Source organism: Toxotes jaculatrix, chromosome 6 (genome assembly GCF_017976425.1).
Source record: "Toxotes jaculatrix isolate fToxJac2 chromosome 6, fToxJac2.pri, whole genome shotgun sequence".
Classification (NCBI taxonomy): Eukaryota; Metazoa; Chordata; class Actinopteri; family Toxotidae; genus Toxotes; species Toxotes jaculatrix.
In genome coordinates this window covers 19,755,345-19,771,085 of record NC_054399.1, presented here as the reverse complement: position 1 = coordinate 19,771,085, position 15,741 = coordinate 19,755,345, and the positions used below count along the sequence as shown (strand labels likewise).

General features: G+C 41.6%; 2 protein-coding genes across 5 annotated transcripts; one reads left to right on the top strand and one right to left on the bottom strand.

Moving 5' to 3' along the window:
* The first annotated feature begins 208 nt into the window (after positions 1-208).
* Positions 209-7,686, top strand: ccdc17 (coiled-coil domain containing 17). The gene is made up of 15 exons (XM_041040930.1): positions 209-409; positions 1,146-1,274; positions 1,752-1,820; positions 2,156-2,279; positions 2,426-2,564; positions 2,953-3,060; positions 3,231-3,364; positions 4,062-4,184; positions 4,630-4,805; positions 4,932-5,017; positions 5,160-5,375; positions 5,692-5,827; positions 6,948-7,034; positions 7,249-7,359; positions 7,540-7,686. Exons 1-15 carry the CDS (start codon positions 209-211, stop codon positions 7,684-7,686), a joined length of 1,986 nt encoding a protein of 661 aa, XP_040896864.1.
* Positions 7,687-7,934: 248 nt separating this feature from the next.
* On the bottom strand, positions 7,935-15,447 carry LOC121183915 (nuclear autoantigenic sperm protein (histone-binding)). Of its 4 annotated transcripts, none has more exons than XM_041041225.1 (15): positions 15,261-15,447; positions 14,815-14,859; positions 14,170-14,283; positions 13,780-13,860; positions 13,299-13,405; positions 12,427-12,843; positions 12,168-12,301; positions 11,990-12,060; positions 11,717-11,790; positions 11,301-11,489; positions 10,873-11,045; positions 10,586-10,666; positions 10,425-10,499; positions 9,606-9,737; positions 7,935-8,750 (listed from the first exon to the last, which is right to left on the bottom strand). In XM_041041225.1, the coding sequence occupies exons 1-15, from the start codon at positions 15,296-15,298 to the stop codon at positions 8,712-8,714; spliced, it is 1,770 nt and encodes a 589-aa protein (XP_040897159.1). In that variant the 5' UTR covers positions 15,299-15,447; the 3' UTR covers positions 7,935-8,711. The 4 variants fall into 4 exon arrangements, with proteins under 4 accessions (XP_040897159.1, XP_040897160.1, XP_040897162.1 ...); XM_041041226.1 differs by having other exon boundaries at positions 12,168-12,241; XM_041041228.1 differs by lacking the exon at positions 9,606-9,737.
* Positions 15,448-15,741: the final 294 nt, after the last annotated feature.

The window sequence follows — 15,741 nt, the reverse complement described above, 5'->3', positions numbered from 1 at the left end:
GAGAATCATCTTTGCAACAGTTTTTTGGGACCTAATATTTTTTGTGGACAACTTTAAAGTGTTATTTCAGTTTATAGGTAGGGTTATTAATAGGTAATCGTAATAGTAACAGATAATCTTAATTTTATTTCAGATTGTCTTCTGGTAATTTTTTTTCCCAATCTACAACCCAGCTGGGCTCTTTGCAAAACACCAGCTTTGATACCAGATGGAGAAGGAGCTGACCTGTGGAGCCTGTAACATGGTGTTTCGCTCCACTGAGCTGCTTGAGAAACATAAAACACTGCTCTGCATCGGGAGTGAGGTCGGGAGCCTTCCAGTGCAAACACACAGCTCTGAAATTGTTATGAGAAACAATGGTGGTGGTGGTGTGGACCCTATACAGACGAGAACCCCTGATCTTGTTCAGGTAAGCAAGTCAACAGGGTAAAAGGTTTTTGGTAAGTGACCGAACTGACCATGCGAACAATGTAAATGATCGGAGCAGAAGAGTTAAATTAGTTGTATCTACACAGAATTAGAAAAAGAAAAAAAAAGATTTTGATTCATGTAAGTAAATTAAAGTTCTCATGATTCTTACAGTAGATGCACACGAACCTTTATTTGTTGGTAGCTTGAAAATATGTGAACTTAGCATAAATATGATAGGGATTGTTGTGAGGGGGTCTTCTTGCCTCTCCAACAGGTCAGAAAATGCTTCTGGTGAGGGAAAATTTAGATAAAAATGAAATGAGATATGCACCAAAGTGTCTCTATACTATAAAGTAAGGTAAGGTAAATTAAATATATAAATATGCAGTGACAATCCAATTTTCAACTTAAATTCTCATGTTTTTTTGGATGACCACAACAACTGTCCATAAATTCCTGGATTTTTGTTTTTAATTCTAAATCTAATTCACAGAGCCCCAAATATAGTGTACACTTCTGTAAAACTCTATACACTACACTCTCTCTCTCAATCTTTAACAAAACGAAGTGTGCGTCATAAACCGACGTGACAGCTGAATTTGATTTATACAGTCAGAAAATAGAGATGACAGAAGCAGTGACTAGAGCTGATTTTATGCAGCATCTCCGTTCTTGCGATCAAGAGCCAGATAAAGATGGAAACGTTTCACATTTCTTTGTGTTTGTGCGTGTAGATGAGAGGTCAGCGAAGGAGCACTATCAGGTGGAGGAGTGTCGACGCTGAGCCAAAGTCAGGAAGAGCAGAAGACAAACTGGCGACCAGTCAGACAGACAGTGCTGCTCTACAAAATCTGACTGACGAGGTAAAACTGAACCACTGCACCGACCAGACTTAACTCATTCTGCACGACAGCAATGTCGACACATAAAACACACTAAGCATGTCCATCCATGCGCTGTTCCCAGTGAGCCAGTACTGTTTTATTATGTAAGAGACATTTTCAGATACAGTCCAATGGTATATGTTGTGTTGTCAAGAAAATCAACCTGACTCATGAGAACCCAAGAGGGGTAGAGGTTTCAGTGCAGCAGTTTTGTGTATATAAGAGCATTTTTGCTGTCATTTTAATAAGGACTGCAGGCATTTCATGTTCTTTGATTAAAAATTCATGTATGAATATGATTATGTCAGTCAAGACGCACTGAAAGAGCAATTTTCAAGAAGGAAGCATGCAGGGTATAGAAATACAAATATACATATGCAAGTATTTTATGTAATATTTGTATTGATTTTTAATACATTAAGATACACAACATGATTTCTTTCCTCTGACTTTCAGTTTCACAAGTTAAGGATGTCCATTGCAGAAAATCTGCCAACCTGGTCAAAAAGGACCACAGATACTGAGGTGGGCCCATATACAGCTTTTTCATTTTTGCCCTTACAGTACAATTCAGCATGTATGGCATGTGATTAACACTTTGTTGCATATCAAGGTACTAGGAGTGCTCACATTTCCCCTGAATTGTGAAAGCTTTTTAATAACTGACTAAATCATTAGCCAGTGGTGTCAGAATGAGTCACAGGTCACTCTGGCTGAAGACGGGGGCATGAAAAGAGCACATTTTCATGATGCTGGGTCTCCAAGTGATAGAAGAAATGAATCTCTTTGCTCCAGAGTGTAACAAATTTAAGGAGCAATGCTTTGCATAAACTCTATCCATTTATAAACATGGTCTTTAGGCGAGTGGGCGTCATCTGGGTCACAGTGAGAGGCTGAGGGAGATGAGGGAAATGGCGATGCTCCATGAACGCCAACTGGCCCTGATACATGCTCACAACCAGCGGCTGGAGCAGCAAAGAGATGGTGAGGAACAAATGCAATAAACCACTAGAGACTATAGAAGCCAAATATCTCCTTCTGCCTTTGAGTGAAATTCTATGTTGAGGATTCATCATTCAGTTCATTCAGTGTCAGAGATTGCACTTAGACTGTGCGTGTGTCTGTGTCAGAGCTGGCCCATCAGGTAAGTGTCCTGTCTGAGCAAAGCAACGCAGCCCACCTGGAGAGTCTGCTGATCGAGCTCAGAGAGCAGGAGGAGAGGAATGAAGAAACACTACAACAACTTGCTGAACATCTTAGTGCATTACAGTAAGTGCATGTGTGTGTGTGTGGATGTCCCCACGGGCAGAGACGACTGCTAAGGGTTAAGACTTGGTTTTATTATTCAGGTTAGAATTAGGGTTAGTTAAAGGTTGGATGCCTGTGTAGTATTTAAAGAAAAAGTTCTGATTCTGCAGCGCTCTGCCAACAAGAGGAATGTTCCGTAAAATCTGTCATTTCCTGGCTGCTGTATGACTCAGAGCATCAATTATGTATTTTATTATGCCTGGGTAGTTCCTTAGAGCAACATTTGTGGTAGAATAAATTGAATTTTGTATTGTAGGGTGGTTTCTGGATGAGAGACTTACCATAGACGTCACAATATGATCTAATTTGGATGATCTACTGTGTTTTTGTTTTCTTCTGTTCTTTTCAGTGCACAAAAGGTCTCAGTACCTGCTGATCCAGGCAAGAAAGAAATGATCCATCATGACAACTACGGGCTCATTTCTTCTGTAGATGGCCCTCTCTCTACCCAGATAACGTACATACCTGCATTTAGTTTGTTTAAAAACAACTGGAAGGATCAAACAAAACCAAATGTCTTCTTTGTATGGCTGTCACTAAGAAAATAGGGTTGTTTGCATGTGAATATGAATTAGTTTGACTGAGCTGCCTGGTTATATGAGGGTAAATCAGGTCTCTTTGTTGCAGAGCCCTGCAAAAAGCATACATGGAGTCAGGTGGGTCAGATCCAGCCATTATGGCACAGATGATTGACCTGCACGCAGAAGCCCAAAGTCTGGAGAAGAACCAACCAGCAGCATCAGCAAAGAACAGGAGGAAGAGTAAGAATGACGAGAAAGATGACGAAGAGAAAATACGTAGTGCTTGTCACTGTATGTCTCTGTCAACACAGCTGCACACAATCAGTGATAGAACCCAAAACAGAATAAAAACATAAACACTGAATTGGAGAATTGTGTCCAGAGGCAACAAATGATGATTATTCCGAAACTCGGCACTGTCAGGGTTGCCAGTGGCACAACAAGGGAAAGGACCCAAATGCCAACGCACAAAGACAGATATTTTAATGGAGAAAACGAGGCTTAGAGGCAGATGGGTGGATAACCAGACAGATGAGTTGAAAGGCAGGCAGGCAAGCAAGCAAACAGAACAGTCAACAGGAGTCTTCAATACAAGGAATACTAGGAAACAAAAGCAGGCGAACTCACAAAGTGAGGGGAGCATAAAGGCTAAATACACAAAGAAGGCAACGGGTAACAAGGAACAAGTGAAACTAATTGGAGCAGGGCAGGCGATCACAAAGGTGGGAAACACACACAAGAGCAGGAAGTAAAACTACTATAGAAACAAAAAGACAGGTGATTTCAAAATAACAGGAAAAATGGAAAACACTGACAAGATTAAAGCAGGATAAAGGTGGGCAGGATGTAACAGGTACACACTGCGGACTTATGGCATAAAATTTGGGGTGAACTACCTTTTTGGCCTGAGCCCCATCATTGTTATCCTCGTATCCAGAAGCGAAGCCTCCTCAGTGGGGTCCGAGGTGGGAACTGCTGGTTTTGGAGCAGGAGAACCAGAGACTGGAGGAGGAGATCCTCAGGATCCAGCTGGCCAGAAAGAAAAACCGTGACTGTGAAGGTTGGACAGTTTTCATAATAAAGCTCTTATTTTTACTGTTTCTAACAAGACTATATGCAGTTTTTAGTTTTGTTACATAACAAATGGTCATGTACCAAAGCATTGGACAGCACTGTGCAGATATTTTGACATGAAAATGATGCTGAATGAAATGCTAATAGATCACCAAAGTTTTTATGATTCACTCTGATGGGGGCATGAACTTCTATACCAAATTTCATGGCAATCCGTCCAATAGTTGTTGAGGCATTTAACTCAAATCCACAAACATCAGCCTCTGGGTGACACCGGGGGAAAAGTCAGTGGGTTTCATGTTTCAGTTGATTAAATGCATGAAAGCCCTCTTACCTGAGCAAATACCATTGTACGCTAAGAATATATAAGGGTCAGTAGTAGTCATACATGTTTGCTGAAAGTTATCTTGTGCTTGTGTGTTCTGCGGCAGCAGTGATGACTGAGATGGAGCTGAGTCAGAGGGAGAATCTCCAGCAGATTGCCAGTTTACAGGCAGAGATGGAGAGAAGCAAAGAAGCTCCCAGGCCCTGCAGACAGCCTCCTCCTCCACCTCCCCATCTACTCCCACGCCAGAGCAAGACTCACATTCATGCACCTCTTTCACTGGTACATACTTTGTCATTTCAGTCGAACGTGTATGTGAAGTCTGGCCATTTTGAGTCTCTAGGTGAATTTAATCATTTATTTACAGTGTTTGTCATGATTGAATAAAAACCTTTATCTTTCCATCAGCTCCAGGAGAGGTCCTTCACCTCTCCACCAGGAAGATGCATGATGGACCCACTGGACTTGCTCGGTCCAGCCCCCTATGACCCTGCGTCAGTTTACTCATATTTATATATATATACTGTACACACACACACACACACACACACTGTATATCCAACAGGCCATTTAAATGTCTTATCCTGTTTTATCCTGCTTACCTATCTTTAAATTTAACATCCTCTGGCTTTTCAGAGCTGGTTTTGTGGTTTTCTTTGACCTGGTTCTGGGAATTGATGCCTCTCAGAAGGCGTTGAGTCTGGTAGCAGCTCTCTACTCAGAAGGTCTGGAAGTGGGACCACCGACTCCGCTGCCCCCTGTCCAGTGCTTTCCGGGAGAGTCCCTGCCTCACATCCACAGCCTCCCACCTGGAAACTGTGCCCTCCTGTCAATCAAACAGCCTGTACCAAGGTAGGGGCTCAACCTAGAGAGGAAGAGCTTTGCTGATTAACAGAAAATGGCACAAGAATTTGCTTTGGTCAGAAGGGAATACACTTCTGAAATCAGCAAAAATCTTTTTTATCTGGCTGTCACATCTAAGTATTGAGACAACCTTGACCCATAACATAAACCAGTACATTATTATTCATTATTTCAAGGGGGTATAAACACTTCAGTATGAATGTTCCTGAGCGGAGGTCAGGTCTCATTATCACAAAACCATAGCATGCAGCTGCATGTTGTAGTTTCTACTTGCATACATTTAAAATAACCTTCTGGTCTGTAGGATCCAGCCATCTCCCTCCCTCTGTCTGGTGGTGGAGGTGCAAGCAGCAAGAGATCTGGATGTTTATAACCAGGAGGTCTTCAAACTGGCGTCCTGTGGCTGGACACAACTGGAACTCTTTGATCAATACAACCAGGTCCACCTGCACATTCAATTGGCATATTATATATTGAAACTGATTCTACACTAATTGGAATTTGTAATACCCTGGTGTTAAGGATGTTTTATTTTGACTGTACAGTTAAACAATATAATGGCTGTGGGTCTAAATCGTATTTTTTTTTTTTTTCAGTCAAAATGTGAAGATTCTCAATCCAAGTCTTAGCATTTCTAAACATTATACCAAGGCAGCTGGACTTGCTTGAGGTTCTTGAATACATTTCACCTCTCACCCAAAAGGCTTCTTAAGTTCTAACTAACTGACTGGTAAGGTAGTTCAGGTATTTACCTTCTTGTTTGGTCATTAAGGCCTTGAGAGTCAAATCATCCGTCTTCTCTGGCCAAATATCCTATGGATTGATTTGAAGGCATATGGACTTCTGGTTTGAAGCTTCACCACTTATCTGAGGAATTTCTTCACTTCTCTGGCCAAAATGTGAACATCGCTGCCCTCGATTGAGTGTCCTTTGTCTTTCAGGTGTATGTGGACTACTGAGTCCTGACCTGAGTGGCTGGTTCTTCTGTGTTGTACCATGCACTCATGAAGTGGTCATTCTGTTTGTTTCTTGTTTAAAATAAAGAAACCATCTAGGTCAAACTGGAACGACTTTAACTCAACAGAGGAGTTTTGGGATCTCTTCCCAGTCAGCTCAACATCAATTCACACCAGGACTTGTGTGACCCTAACGACTCACATGTGATCTCAACGACTCACATGTGACTCTCAAGGTGATAACGACCCCACGAGAAGGAAAATACCTGGAGTCCCCACCAGTCAGCTAGAACTGAGGAGGCCTTTTGAATGAGAGGTGAAATAACCTCAAACCAGTCCACTGGCATTTGAATAACATTTAGAAATTCAAGACAAAATGTTTAAACCTCTGCACCTGCAGGGGTACTTAGGAAACTGATTGCACCATCTGGCAGAGTTTACTCTTAATCTATCAGAGATAATCATACTAAAGTCTATGTCTAAAATGATCTTAAAACCATCTGCTATTTTTGTTCATATGAACAGTGTATACATATGTATAATTGACCCATTAAATGAATACTGGATTATATGTTAAAACTTTTTATTTTCTGAACACCAGCAGCTCCGTAGTGGCCACTGGAGGGTGCCAGTGCGTAGCCTGCCTATTAAACCTTCACTAAGCATTGCTCAGCTCAACTCCATACCCCAGGTATGAAGACCCCCAAGAGTTATTAAGGTCCCCTGTATGCAGCAGTTACTCTATACACAGCACTGTGCAGTTACAATGTAAGTCATTCATTAGATGTTATATTCAGGCACAAATCTGAGTGGATGTTATATGGCCTTTTTGGTTTAGGTAGATGGTAACGCAAGGTAGTCAATTACACTGTGTGGTTGACTGTAAGTGTTCCTGTGAATTTCAGGTGGGCAACATGGAGCTGTGTGTACGTTTGGTCAATGGCCGAGATGAAGAGGTGCAGACCCTTGCAAAACCCAACCACACCAGCACCAGGCACTATAAATATCCAGGTGTGGTAAGTTAAGATGGGACTTGTTAGAGTCCAGTTAAACAAAACAAACAAAAAAAGTGAATTTAACTATTATTTACTCGAAGCATTTCTAGCTAATGGATTTTATAGTCATACACAGGATACATTTTTTTTTTTTTTTTTTTTTTTTGATGTGATGTTGGTGTATCTCACATCTCCACACAGGTGTCCTCTCTTCCTGTGACTGTCCACAGAAATGCAGCTCTGCCAGTTTCAGCTCCACAGCCCACAGGAGTGGATGAGCTCTCTTCCCTGCTGACCCTGACTAATCACAGAAACCCTCCGCCCACAGATGGAGCCAGTCCGAGTTGAAAGAGACAAGCCGTGTGGAAATCATCATCTCTACGATGAGGATGTAGCAGATACCTAAAATGCTACCCTTACAAACTTTGATTATTGTGTGGAAGTGGAAGGTTCCTCTCTCCAATTATTGTTTTAAGACAGTGAAGGCATTTACTTTCCTTTTGTTGTAGCTGAAACATGCAGGTTCAAGAATAGAATATGCAAGACATGTCTTAGATGAATGTGAAGCAGGACATTGATGGAAAAGAGCACAGGGATTTTAACAATGTCATTTTAAATTTTAATTGTACATTTTGCCAAAAGGGCCCATTTGTGTCAAAATGGTATATTTTACAGCAGCAGCTAAATACCGATCAATTAAAATAATGATTTCCTGCATCAAATTATTGTAAAATGTCAGAGAATGGTAACAAATGCCCACCACAAGCTCCTCCAGCACCTGGTGATGTTTGCAAATGTCATTTTCTGGGACCTACAGTCAAAACCTCAAAGATGCTCACTTAAGTATAAGATCCTAAGAAAACCAGAAAAATAGGATTGAAGCATTGTACACTAAACCTAAATATAAATTAATTCTTGTGGCAAAACCCAATTCTAGACATTCTCAATTTATGTTAAGTACTTATGTTTGATGTAGGAATACACCAAACACATTAACCCAAGTTTAACTTAATACAAGTGACAAAGCGTTCAAATTGGCAAAGCAGCGTGGCCACTGAACTATCAGCATGTTTCATTTCTTGTAACAGGAACAGCTGTTTTTTTTTTTTTTTTTTGGCCAAGTCACAACAGTATCAAGTTGAAAGTTCCCAGAAAGAAAAAGAAAGAAAAAATTGCAGTGATACAAAGTTACATCTGCAAATTCTTTATTCTTTTGTTTTTTTGTATTTTTTTTTTTACTACAAGTATACAAAACTGGACAGACAAATCTATGAAAATGGATCTTATTTACAGAAACAAAATTGTTGAAGGTGGAGAGGGGCTGGACAGGCATGCTGTGCTGGTATTGAAGATCAGGAAAGAGACGTGGACCGTCACGCTGAAGACTCAACAGAGGCTGACTGGTTGGCAGGCTGCAGGACACAAAGGAAAACAAATATATAAAAAAAATGCACACTTAACATAACAGCAGAAAGCAACTCACATATTAGGGATTCGGTTTTCTTCCTGCCAATCATCTCTATGGTCTCATCAGCATGTTTTCAGATTGCCGGCTGGTTGTGTATGGCTCTTGTAAGAGCTCTCACCACTGCGGTTTTCTCTACAATCAGAACTTGTTACAAAAATAACTTGTTCCTTTTTGCAAACTGCACACAGACAATTTATACAGAGAGTTGTGAGCCTCAAGTAATGCAAATAGATGATTTGTTTGGAGACCATTCTGACAATTAAAGGACTGTATTAGAACAACAGTAACAGCTGATGCTATGCCACTAGTTAGAGGTGCTCTGTGAATGAACAGTATTGTTTCGTTCTATACAGATGAAAGCCACTCACCAGGGGTTTGGAGAAGTGAGTTTAGCTGTAAATTCTAGTCTTTTTTATATCAAGTATGGCTTGTGCTGCACCAAAAAAAAAAAAAAAAAAAAGAAAAAGATCCAAGAGACAAATTTTATCCCATGCAGTTTCATCATGTTTAACAACTCCTCCCAACGTCCAAGTTTGCATTCATGCAGTTCTGATGCGGCTTTAAGAGGCAGATTTCCTCCATACATGCAGAATTTAACATCAGACATTAAAACTACTGACAACCTGAACCCGTATTACATTAGATATGACTGGATCGCCACCAGAAACCATAGGCAAACAGTAACGACTGTTTGTTAGGCTGTCCCTTCCACTTAGGCCGGGCAGCATTGTCACAACGCAGTCTTTCGAGTGCTGTTGTTCAAACATATCAGTGCACAAGACATAAGCCTATCACTCGCCTCCTGTGATTTTCCCTCCTGGACTCCATTGCCGTTGCTGGCACTAGAGTCACCGCTGCCATTAACTGTGGCTTCCTGTTTCGCTTGTTTAGCATCAGTGTCCTTTACTGGGCTGTCCTCCTCTGGTTTCCTCTGTGTAGAAACATAAGACCAGGACAAGGGGGAGGAAGAGAAGACTGAAGGCTTCTGTACACAACTGCATTCAATGCAAACAGCCTCTCAGGTTGACATTTACAGCAGCGCAACGGAAACCGTATCTGACATGAGCAGCCATCACCAATTACAGTTATGTCAAGAACACAAACATAATTTCATGAATCATGCACACAAGCCAGCCCATAAATCAAAGCTCGATTTCTGGGTTTAAAGCTCTACCGCTATGCAGTCACCCACACACACACACATGCCACAACTACACTACAGAAACCAACACAAGTCACACTTCAGTCACTGCACAGGTCACACAAAGGCCACAACACATTAGCTTAACCACAGCCCTACAACCAAAGCAGGCAAGCACATGGACCTCACAACATACAGGCAGTGGTACACTGTCAGTTTTTATGTGCAGATTACAGTTCCAGTATGGATTCATTCGTGAAGGTTTTGATTCCTTCAGCAGTTATTACATGATCAATGTGAGTTTTGATTCTGCCCAGCGGGAAAAAAAAACAAAAACAAAAACAAACAAACCCACACACAAAGAAAAGCTGTAGAATCATTCAAATTTTGGCTGGACTTCGACATCTGATGCGTCATAAAATTGACAGTGATCAAGATGATTGATGGAAGCTGGCAAGAAGAGATGGTCGGCCTCACCTTTTTCCTGACGAGGTGGGAGATGTCTGAGACTGCTTTGGAGGACGAGGTGCTGGCAGATGATTTAACTGGAATCTGAAACAGAAAAGTTTGGTTTGACTGTTTTTTGTTTGGGGGTGTGGGGTGAGGGTAGATCATATGAACCAATACAATGTCCTTACCTGGCTGGCTGTTGCAAATGCTGCTGAAGAGGAGGGCCCCCCATTTTCACATAGGAATGCTGATGAGGTTGAGGCACCGCCCTGCAAGAAGTCAGTCAGTTACCCAGAGCCAAGATGGCGATTTTTGTGTCATTTGACAAGGAAGAGTATTTCAGTGTAGTATAAATGCACAGTTGGTATACTGGTAAATTCCACCATCAGTACAAAGCCTGGCACACCAAAATATACAACAGTGCTGGTTTAAATCCCAGCACACTGTATCAGTCCTTGTTATCCTGTATACTCACTAGTGTCTGCTGGATGGCCTGGGAGGCGGTGCTGGCTGTTCTCTGGCTCTCTTTGGCATCCTCCACCTTTTCCCTGATGTCAGGAAGAAGCTGCTTCAGCTCCTCCATCTCATTCTTCTCTTCTGCTGCCCCATCTGCTCCCTCTGCTGCATCTATCACCTCCTGCAACATGGCTGTGCACACACACAATGGGATCAACACAAAAGCATGACACAGAAGAGTAAACAGAGCAACGTGGATCAACGCAATCTGTTGCCATTGTGTTCAACTTATGCTCAGACATATTTTCCAAAGAGATGCCCACACTCTTCCAACCACCTGCCAGCCAACCCTTCATTCTTATCTACAAATGAGTTAGCACTGAAGGTTATGTGCACAACAAGACCACAGCTCTGAAAACACTGTTCTCCAGACAAACAAACCCTTACCCAGACGGGTCTCGATGACTTTTATGGAGCTGTTGTAGTGCTGGATGGCCTGGCTGTACTGGTCCATGTAGCACAGGGTGGTGGCGACGTGGTAGTGGGTCTCAGCCAGCAGACGACTGTGGGGAGGCAAGTGCTTCAGCTGCAGGGCAAGACACTCCTGGAAGTCTTCTAGTGCCTGGGGGTAGTTACCTGGGAAAGGGAACACATTTAGTTCTTCTAGACTGTGGCATTTTAAAACAAAGAAACAGCGGAACTAGTTGCCACACTAGTGGTGAATGCGTGGCAACAAATATCAAATGATGATTCAATAGACCGATACATACAAACTATTAGAGAGGTGATGAACAGAATCTCTGAGCGTTTACATTTTGTGAGGGGCCCAATCTAAGACTCCACAAGAAGTGCTTGAAACGTACCTGACTCAGCACTGACTTCTCCGAGTTTCAGATATGCCTGGGCTGCCATCAGCTGTTCATCTTTGCCTTCCATTCTGTGGGAACGAATGATAATATATACAAATAAGATACATACTAATAAGATATATACATAATAAGATGAAATCTGGATTTGTATGCAGGTAACCAGTTTATCATTATCTTTTTTTTTTTTTTTTTTTAATGTCGATGTACTAGACTCTGTGTTTTTGTTCTTAATTTGCCATTAACTTCAGCCTGCAGTGTTGTTCTTACCTTTTATAGATGACTTTAGCCACCTCCAGCATCTCCCAGGCCAACTGCAAATTCCCAACTTCCTCTTCTTCCTAAAAAGAAAGGCATACATTTAAAAAAAAAAAAAAAAAAAAAAAAACACACACACAAACAAACGAAAAAAGAAAATAAAAAGGAATATATTCACATGGGACCTCACCTTATCCTGACCGTTTCTCTCCCCATCCTCATCGTCGTCGTCATCATCCTCATCATCATCGTCGTCGTCATCATCTGTGGAAGCAACATGAGTATAACTACACAGAGCTGGATACTCGCATTTCTGTAGAGTGACTTAAGCAGAAACTGAATGTAAGCTCCAGTGCTTTCTCCGTCACCTGTTAACATTCTGTATCAAGAAACACCCAGCTTGTGCTCAACCCATCCACACCAAGAGTGCTCTGTATTCTGACACCTACTGCCCTGTGGTTCCTCCTTGTTATGTTCAGCCTCTGGATTGGATTTCCCATCTTCTGGCTTTGCCTCGCTCGCCTGCCCATTCTGCTCTTTAACAATTTGTACCTTTTCTGTTACAGTTTCCTTCCTAGGAGACCCAGCCGGACTTTCCCCCACACCGTTCACAGGAGCACCTGGGGTCTTCTCAGCTCCACTCACTGTAGCTTCCTGGACTGAACTCTTCTCTTCCCCATTCACGGGGCATTCTGAGGCTTTCTCTGACCCATTCACACGTTTGACCGGGGACACACCATTTTCTGTTTTCATCTCAGCAGTACTCTTTGCATCTTCAGACTTCAGCTTGATGTTGGCTGCTTCAGTCTCTTCCTGCGCGGCCATTGCATCATAGACCTGCATTCGTAGCTCATCTCTAGTTTTTTCTGCACCACAGTATCATATGAGAAATGATTTCTTAATAGATGTCAGAATATATACATCCCAAACTGTTTTTTTTTCCCTAACACTGACATTAGCCTGATAGGTCATGTTCACTGTGTGAAGTGTGTATTCCAATGCCGTGTTGCTGTTTGATACTCTATTGATGTGTCATCTAATAGAAGTCAGCCACACTGACCCTTTACTCTGGTTTTAAGTGCATGAGATCTAGAAACACTAAACTGTAAACCATGTAGGCAGCGAGGTCCTTCAGATCATATTCTGTGAGCTGGTGCTTGAAACTTAGGCTACCTATTTTCTCAGTAGGGGAATGTAATCAAAGACAATCATTATAAAAGCTGAACAAAGTTTAGCCAAGCAGAGCCTATATAAAAATCATATCCTGTTCCCTTAAACAGGCAACCCTGAATGATATTCAAAAACCGTTTAAGATACTGACCATCAAGGTTGTTTGCACTCTCAATATTTGAGTTGCTAGGCTGCTCCTCTTCCTCTGATTCTTCTGGGACTCCCTCCAGGGCATTACCAAGGACACTGTTCTCCATCCTAAACAAAAACAAAACACAAAAATGAAGACCATCAAGTTAGAACGAAGTGAAGAGAGGTACTGCTTACAAATGAAGTGAAAAGTATCAAGTGCAAAACTTTTCACTCAGAACCCACTTTAACAGTTTTCTAGTCAGAACTTTGCCTTTCTACATTCAACCCTTGAACTTTAGTCTGAATCCTGGCTCAGGAAAATACCACACAAATAAAATAAAACATAATAAAATAAAATAAAATAAAATTATCATAAAGCAATGTATCATCAACTTTTATCAAATTTAAATTAGTCTTTGAGTAACATCACTTTGCATAAAGTATAACATTAGTATAACAAGTATAACAATTTTACTTTTATGGGGAGCAATTTAACCAACCTGGCAAGCTCCAGTAGGGACTTCCCACATAGGAAAAAGGCCTCACCACACTCATCTGCAGTGTCTCCATACTTTGCAGCCCTAGCAGAAAGACAACACACAAGCATTGATTGGAGCATGTTTTGTTGAGAGGGTCAAAGTACAGCTTAATATTACCTAATCAAAACCATGCTACTGGAATGCAATTACTAGCTGAGGTTATGATCTGAACTCATTTCAATAAGCTCTTCAGGCTCAATACAACACAAGCTGGTAAAGAAACTTTCAATTTCACAGACACACATCCAGACTGATACAGCCTCTGAAAACAGCCAGAAAATGGGTAAATACTGCAGAGATACCAGCTACTTTATACGAATCAGTGATAGCTCTTTAGCCTCAAGTACTCACAGCATGCTGCAGGCATCCTGGAAAACGCTGACAGCAGAGACGACATCTCCCATCACTAGATGTCTGTTCCCTGTGCCAATCAGTTTCTTTGCCTCCTCCATGACGTCGACAGAGCTGCAGAAAAAGAAAGGCACGCACACACACACATTGATGTTAACTGTGCTTCTATGAAACTAAATCACTCATCGCTTCTTCCATTGTAAATCAGAATAACTTCACAGTACCTGTGACACAGGAGTGAATGTAAAAACCAAGATTAGATAGAAACCAAGACTGTATTTTTAACTACTGGGAACATTTCACTTACTTAGTAAAAGATTACTAATATTCTTTTCCTTCATGATTTTACATATTTTCATTAACCATATTTCATCAAAATCAGGAGTATTTGCAAAATAACCAAAAACTTTTGAAAACAGAATTCAATCTGCTGTTTTTATCTAGTTTCTCTTTTTGGGATTATTTACTTTTCCTTTTTCTTCTTCCTTATATAAAAGTCAATCGTAATAACCAGTTTGTGCTGTGAAGAAATGGAATTTATTTTGACTAATAAAAACTTTTTTGGGGGAAAAGAAAAAGACGCATGCATATTATGTGTTTAACACTGTGAGCAGATGCAGCGCTGTTTGCCGTGCGGACACTCACCTGTCTGCTGCAGCTGACGATGATGAGCACGGCTTCTCCTCCACACTGCAAAAGTTCAAACCTCAGTTGAGTGAACGTCAATAACAAGTTTCCTGAAGTACAACCACGGTCGACACTCCCAAAGTTTGACTGTTGACTCACTGAGTTTACGTCCGGAGATGTTAGCTACGGCTTATTGTTGTTAGCGCCGTGTGATTGTTAGCCAACTAGCTGAGGTGACTGCTGTTCGTTAGCAGCGTCAGCAGCCACCATCAGGTGCTGTTAACCATGCTGCTTCTTTAACAGTGACACTCAGTGGCTGCACGTTTGTCTAATCTTAGATATCTTGCAGCCGATACTAAACACGCTAGGTCGTCTACGTTAGCTAAGGGGCTAACAGCTAGCTAGCCGTGTTTTCCCAGCGTACGCTTTAGTGGCTACAGAGAGAAATGACGAGCGACTCTTACCTCCCAGAGCTGGACGCGGCGGACGTTTCCTCTGGCATCTTTTCGGGACGGCGGTAAAAACCGATGGATAGAGTTAAACAGGCGGTCTGGTGTGCAGTGAATAAAGTACAGAAAGACCTCCTGTGTGAGTCTTTGTTGGCGCGCTTAAATAGAGAAAAGAAGGCTTTCTATTTCCGCCTAACTTGGAACGCGGGAGATTGAATTTAAAGGGGCCGCAACACGCATCATGATGCGTTCACTGCCCATGGGAAAGAAAATACAATGTCATTCAAACGGAACACACTAGTATATGGCGTTATCAGAGTAGCACTCAGTTGCCAATGGGACTATAAACTGGCACGAAAAGAAAATACTGAAGTGCTTCAGAATCAGGATAGAAGGGTCAGAATTTGGCATCAACAGCATTAATCCATGGACCCATCCTGTCTTGTATCAACAGTCCTGGCTGCTGTAGTGGTGTGCAAAAAGTTTCTTGACTCAT